General features: G+C 52.7%; 1 protein-coding gene across 1 annotated transcript in view; it reads left to right on the top strand.

Moving 5' to 3' along the window:
* USE1 (unconventional SNARE in the ER 1) overlaps positions 1-1,459 on the top strand; it is a gene marked incomplete at its 5' end in the record, with an annotated part of 5,895 nt that extends 4,436 nt beyond the window's left edge. Inside the window, 3 exon segments of the mRNA XM_083594278.1 lie at positions 64-103; positions 188-501; positions 596-1,459. Coding sequence (XP_083450404.1) covers positions 64-103; positions 188-501; positions 596-778 — 537 coding nt within the window. The 3' untranslated portion in view covers positions 779-1,459.
* Between the last annotated feature and the right edge of the window lie 5,547 nt (positions 1,460-7,006).

The raw sequence follows: 7,006 nt of genomic DNA, 5'->3' as shown, positions 1-7,006 counted from the left end.
CGTCCCTGTACTTATATAATAAAAGATAAGGATGTCGTCACACTGCTGTTCAATTGGTCACAGGCAGGTGGTGCTGTGCAGTACAGCTTGAAGGAGAGAGCTGGTGGGCAAGTGGTCCAGGCAAGCAATGGGGGGGGGGAGCCAGAGCAGACTGCAGCAGGCCCCCCCGACCCACTGGCTCCTTGAGGCCTGCCAGCCCCAGGCCCCCCGTCTCTGGGATTGTTGGGGGGAGGAGTAGGTGTGCCTGGCAAGCGAAGTGACCAGTGGCACACCCCTAGTGCAAATGTAAGGAGGGCTCTGTCTCTCTCTCTCTCTCTCCCTCTGTTGATACACCCCAGGGGCCCCCTCCCGGACGAGAAGCAGTCGGCCGCTGAGCTGGACGCCGTCCTGCAGCACCACCACAGCATCCAGGAGAAGCTGGCCGAGGAGATGCTCCACCTGGCGCGCAACCTCAAGAACAACACTCTGGTGGCGCAGAACGTGATCAAGCAAGACAACCAGGTGAGGCGGGTACTCAAGGGGGGGGGAGCATGGCTTGTGGGTACCCCTGCCTGCCCCCCAGTTGTACGTGTTGTAACTCAGTGTTTCCACACAGACTCTGTCCCACTCGCTCAAGCTGGCCGACCACAACTTTGAGAAGCTGAAGGATGAGTCGGACCGCCTGGAGCAGCACGCCAAGAAGTCCGTCAACTGGCTCCTCTGGCTGATGCTCATCGTCGTCTGCTTCATCTTCATCAGCATGATCCTCTTCATCCGCATCTTCCCCAAGCTCAGGTGATTCCCGAGGCCGAGGGCGGCAACCTGGCGACTCCTCGGTCCGCCTCACGCCGTTGCCCACAGAGTCCGAGGCCCCCCGGCGCTTCTCTGATGGAGTCTCTGAAGAAGGGAGCTCCTGGCGCTTCTCTGACGGAGTCTCTGAAAACACTTGCTGGAAGGGGGCTGCTTTGGGAGAAAAGGTCCTGCCTGCTTATACGGTTGACAGTGGGGAGGCTCCTTCAGCTCGAGCAGGGAGTGCAGTCGGGGGTTCAAGCCGTGGCTGTTTGGGACCTGGGGCTGGACTGGGGATGGGTTGCTTCCGAGAGCCTGGTTTCCCCAGGCAGAGGCGGAGTTGCCAGACCAGGCCCGGTCTCTGTTGCATGCAGGGGGGCAGTGGGGAATGCGACGGGAACGTCTCGCCTTCCTTCTTCCTCCTGACTGCTACCTTTCCACCTGCAGGGAGCCTGTTTGGATGAGGGTGACCATTCTGTCACCGTGTAAAGCCCTCTGTAACCCCCCCCCCCCAAAAAAGTGCACCTTCACTGCTTAGCTGCCATTTGGGGGCAGCCTGGAAGGAGGGGTAAGGGGCCATTGGGGTTTCGTTTACCTCTAATGAGGTTCTGCCGCCTGTAGAGGAAAACCAGGACTCTGGAGCTGGGGGATTCTTGGCCGACGAGTTGGGGCAGGTTGGTTGGGGGTGGGGGAAGAAAATCACCTATCCTGTTCTTCTCCCCCCAAAGCCCCAGGTCCTAAACATTCAGGTATAAGGACTCTGCCAGCTTTCGCTCTTCTTTCTCCCTCCCAGCCAAAAAGGAAAATACAACTTTGGGGGGGGGTGTTGGCCACAGTTCTTATGTCTGGGGTTAGACTGCATGTGCCACAGCGACAGCAGGGGGAAGGAGGCGAAGAGGGCTGCTGGAGGCACCTCCCCATTTTGAGAGCAAAGGCGCCCCCCCCTCGCAGCGGTGGTGAATCACCTGCAGAAAGAGGCGCCGCTCCCCAGTGGGGGCCTCCCCCTGCCGCTTGGCATGTGGGCCAGGAGAGGCGCAGTCCCCCGAGGGGCAGAGGCAGTGCCTTGGCCGCCCAAATGTCGGGGCTCTGCGTCGCCCCCACTTCCCTGCGCCAGAGCGATGAGCCTCTGCTTGCCCCCCGCCACATGGAAAACGTACTTCGCCCTGCCAGCGAGGGAGCCGAGTGATGCATCGCCAGCCAGCCTGCCTGCCGCCACTCGCGCATTAAAAACAAAATCCGACTCGCTGCCACGGTGTGATTCTTTTGTGCGTGCGGCCGGGGTGGTTTGGGGGGCAGCGGCTCTGCACCCACAGCCCCCTTTGACATGGGGCTTTGCGCTCAGTGGTGGAGAGTTCAACTGCAGAGCTCCCCTCTGTGGGAGGCCGCTTAGCCGGAGACGCCTTGGCGCCTTCTGCCTGCCAAGCAGGTGTCCTGCCGGCGGAGGTACAGCTTGAGATGCCTCTGCCGCAACGGGAGCCTCTGGAGCTTCCTGCTCCGGGCGAGGGACGCTTCTGGGAAGCCCTTCATTCTCTTCACACCTCAGGTGGCAGGATCCTCATCCTACTGGCGCTCTCCCCGGCTGGAAGGAAGCGGGAAGGGAGGGTGCGGTGATGCAGAAGCCGTCTTGGCGTTCCCAGGCTCGCAGGAACCAGCGAGGGGTCAGCTTCCCAAGCTCTTGGTGCCAGCGGCTGGTGACGGAGAAGGATATCCTCTGGCCGGGGGAACTTTCCAGGCCGTGGGTCCTGGGGGGCTGGGGCAGCGGTGGGGAGAGCCAAGAGGCAGGCAGAAGGGGCCCTCAAACTGCCCTCTGGGTAAGCGGGCTTCCCTTTCGGGGCTGGGTGCCACTAAACTGGGCTTGCAGAATGAGGGGGATTTCTGGATCTTCCGAAAACGCCACCAGAGCTCGATCTCTGTCCGTGCTAGAGATAGGTCTCTGTAAGTGAGATAGGGGGCAGAGATAGGGGGCAAGGAGGGGCCGTTAAGAGCACAGAAGGTTCCTGCCAGGCCAGGGTTCAGATCTCCACTCGGGGCACAAATCTCGCTTCTCAGGCCTACAACGTAGGGTTTTCGCAAGGATAGCCTGGGGAAGAGACACACACCCTTGTCTCGAGCTCCTTGGGAGGCGAGATAAAGGGGATAACAAGGGGAAAATAAATTAATTGTGCAGGGGTGGGGGTTGATTTTCTAAAGTTTATACCGTTTTTAAAAATAATAATCCCAAAGCTGGTTTATGAGAAAGCCAAAGCAATGACTATCAATGGAGGGGGTGATTTAAAACGTCAAACAAGATAATAATGGACGAAATGCTAATTGAAATGGGTTGTCGGCTTTCGAAACACCCGGCAAGGCCTTGCGAGGGAAGCCCCACAGAGAGCACGTTGCAGCGATCCAGCCTTGAAGTAACCAATTTTGGTGATGTCGAAGCAAAATATATCGGGTTGATGCACGGAAGGAGCAGCATGGAAAGGGAAGTCTCGGAAGATTCAGTTGCCCCCCACCTACACCCCCCCCCATTAACAAAGAGGAAGAAAGTGAGTGTCGTAATTTACTGCTCTCTGCCGCCAAACCCACCTTGCCCATGAGAATTCCTGGCGACGGGAAGAATGTAATTTCTTTTGGCAACCAGATTCCAGTTACTGTTTTTTTTTGTGTGTGTGTGTGGTGGTATCTAGGTGACAGCTGAAAGGGGGGAAATTCACCAGCAGCAACGGCTCTTGTGTGAGCGAAGATGCCGAGGGGATCCCGGGCAGGGAGGGTCTCAGGGTCCTAGGGAGGCGAGCGGCCTGACGCTGGAAACGTCCACAGGGAAAGGTCTGCAGAACACCTGTATTGCATGCAAGAGACCCCAAGGCCAGTCTCCAAGGAAGGCTGGGAGTCCAAAACCATGGAGAGACACTAATAATAATTATTTATACCATGCCCATCTGGCTGGGTTTCCCCAGCCACTCTAGGCGGCTTCCAACAGAATATTAAAATGGCAATAAAGCATCAAACATTAAAAACTTCCCTAAGCAGGACTGCCTTCAGATGTCTTCTAAAAGTCAGGTAGTTGTTGATTTTCTTGGCATCTTGTGGGAGGGTGTTCCACAAGGCGGGTGCCACCACTGAGAAGGCCTTCTGCCTGCTTCCCTGTAACCTCACTTCTCGCAGGGAGGTAACCACCAGAAGGCCCTCGGGAGATGGACCCCGGTGTCCGGGATGGAGACGCTCCTTCAGGGATACTGGGCCAAGGCCATTTCGGGCTTTCAAAGTCAGCACCAACCCTTTGAATTGTGCCCGGAAACGTCCTGGGAGCCAATGTAGGTCTTTCAGGACCAGTGTTATATGGTCTCCACTCCCAGTCCCCAGTCTGGCTGCCGCATTCTGGATTAGTTGCAGTTTCTGGGTCACCTTCCAAGGCAGCCCCACGGAGAGCGCATGGCAGTAGTCCAAGCGGGAGATAACCAGAGCATGCACCACTCTGGCCAGACAGTCTACGGGCAGGGAGGGTCTCATCCTGCGTCCCAGATGGAGCTGCCCTGGACACAGAACTGACCTGCGCCTCCATGGACAGCTGGGAATCCAAAATGACTCCCAGGCTGCCTACCTGGTCCTTCAGGGGTACAGATTGCCCCAGAGGTGCTGAGGCCACTTTCTGGCATGTGACCCCCCCTCCCGCTCCCTCCAATTGCGGGCTGGGTTCTCCTCCTGCCTCGGATGGCTGGCACCCAGTCGGTCAAGCCAGCTCCAGCTGGTTGAACTACGAACCGAGGGTGGAGAAAGGGCAATTGGTGCCCTTCGGTTTACCCTTGCGGAGAACATAAGAGAAGACTCTGGGGTCCCATCCTGTTCTTGCAGGGCCAGTCAGGGGCCCCACCTTGAAGCCAGCAAGGAGAACTTCAGAACTACAACAGCAACATCAGCAACAGCAGCAGCAACAGCAACAGCATCAGCAACAGCAACTCTCCCCACCTGCAGTTTGCAGGAACTGGGATTATTGATTACGATTGATTAAACTTGTACACCGCCGGTCTCAGGGTGGTTCACAACATAAAACCAGAATAAAAATAAAAACAAGAATGACCCCCCCCAAAAAAAACACATTCTTAAAGGGCATCGTATGTCAATCAGCCCAAGGCCTGCTTGAAGGGGGATGGGAAGATGGAGCAAGCTTGTTCTCAGATGACCTGAACCAATGGATTCAGAGGGCGAGAAATGGGATTCCGACCTCCGAAAGTTATTCCTAATGATAGGAGCCGTTCGGCCGTGGGCTGCCTCCTCCCTTGTTTTTATTTTTAATAGAGGTGGTATGGCCAGGGATTCTTTAGCTGAGATTCCTGCATTGCCGGGGTTGGAGTAGATGACCCCTGAGGGTCCCATCTGACTACAATTCTGCAATTCTATGCTAGTCTTATCTAGCAATATTAGTGTATTTTTGGTCTTTGTAGAAGCCGCCCAGAGTAGCTGGTGAAACCCAGCCAGATGGGAGGGGTACAAATAAATTATTATTATTATTATTATTATTATTATTATTATTATTATTATTATTATTGTAGCAATGGCAGCAGCTTTTAATTCTGATTGGAGGCCCAAGGCTGCCATATATTATTATTATTATTCAGTTCATTTCTATATGGCTTTATATCTTAAAGAAAAAAAACTCGAAGCTGTTGACAGCCCATGTAATAATAACTATTATTTATACCCCATTACAATCCAGGATAAAAAATATAGCAACTATAACGTACGCAATCGAAGCAACATTAATGAACAGGAAACGAAAATATTACCACAAAGGTTTCAAAACAAAACATTACAAAGGTCAACTACGGAAGAAGACATTGAACACGGCAAAGTCTACCCCCCAAAAACTGAACATTTTGGAAGACAACAATACAGGGCGCCATATATAAAATATGGGGGTTCCTGAACGATAGGCCGGGTTGGGATTATTTTAGCGCAGGTCGCAAACCGCAAAACGAAAGACAGGAAAACCAAACTGTGCATGAGTAATAAGACTGTTAACCCATTAAGCCAGAGGTTTCCCTGAATGTGGTTTAGCGGTGGAGAAATGGTTTTGAAGACCCAGGTGACAAAAAAAGGTTATTTTATGTCTGCCACTACTGCTGCCCGAGTTTCGTTAGCCACGAAACGGAAAAGGAGCGAGGTCCCAACCGAAGAAGAACGGCAGCTTAAGCCGATGGAATATGCGCAGCTTGCAGACTTAACATATAGAATAAGAGAACCAGAAGAACATACGTTTAGAGAAAATTGGATTTTATTGAATATATGGGAAATAACTGCACAGCTGAAAACGCTGGCAGCATTAAGATAAATTCAACAGGGTAAATAAGCTTTGATGGATGCAATAATGGAATCCTGAATGGTACAGTTTTTGTAAAATATGCAGGGATTTATGATATGTAAAATGGAAAGAGGAGAAGGGAAGTCGTTGACAGCTGAAGGATGTAAAAAGGAGCATTTCAAACTGAAACAGAAAATTTAATAAAAATTATGTAGAAAAAAAGGAAAGAAATGGTTTCGAAGAGGAACGAGCGAGGGCCCTTGAGTTTAGCAGGGAGTGTCTTGAGGGGTTAATAACGCGATAAGGCGAAATTAATAAATAACCCGGTTCTGGATCCAGGGCGCACGGTGGCAGGGAGGTTCTGAGTCATGCCCGGCTGATGGGATGCAGTCCAGTGTTTTGGATGGTCATGTGGCAGGTTGGGCAACAGGTTGGGTTTATGGTTAATAGCTTGCATTCTTTTCATATAATTAACCCGCACCCAGGCAGCCTGGCAAGGGGGGCAAAGTCAGGATTTGCCCAACCGGGCACCTTCCAGATGTTCTGGACTACAATTCCCAGCCGCCATCTGTGCCGGGCAGGTGGGAGTTGTAGTTTTTGCTTTTAAATTAGATATTATGTGGTTTTATATCTTGATTTTATTCTGTGAGCCGCCCTGAGACCCCTGGGTATAGGGTGGTACAGTGGTACCTCGGGTTACATACGTTTCAGGTTGCATACGCTTCAGGTTACAGACTCCGCTAACCCTGAAATAGTGCTTCAGGTTAAGAACTTTGCTTCAGGATGAGAACAGAAATCGTGCTCCAGCGGCACAGCGGCAGCAGGAGGCCCCATTAGCTAAAGTGGTGCTTCAGGTTAAGAACAGTTTCAGGTTAAGTACGGACCTCTGGAACCAATTAAGTACTTAACCCGAGGTACCACTGTATATAAATTTAACAAATACAGTGGCCCCTT

The sequence above is a fragment of the Podarcis filfolensis genome (assembly GCF_964270895.1).
Source record: "Podarcis filfolensis genome assembly, chromosome: 18".
Lineage (NCBI taxonomy): Eukaryota > Metazoa > Chordata > Lepidosauria > Squamata > Lacertidae > Podarcis > Podarcis filfolensis.
Note: the sequence above shows the minus strand (reverse complement) of the source record. Positions and strands in the feature narration are given on the sequence as shown.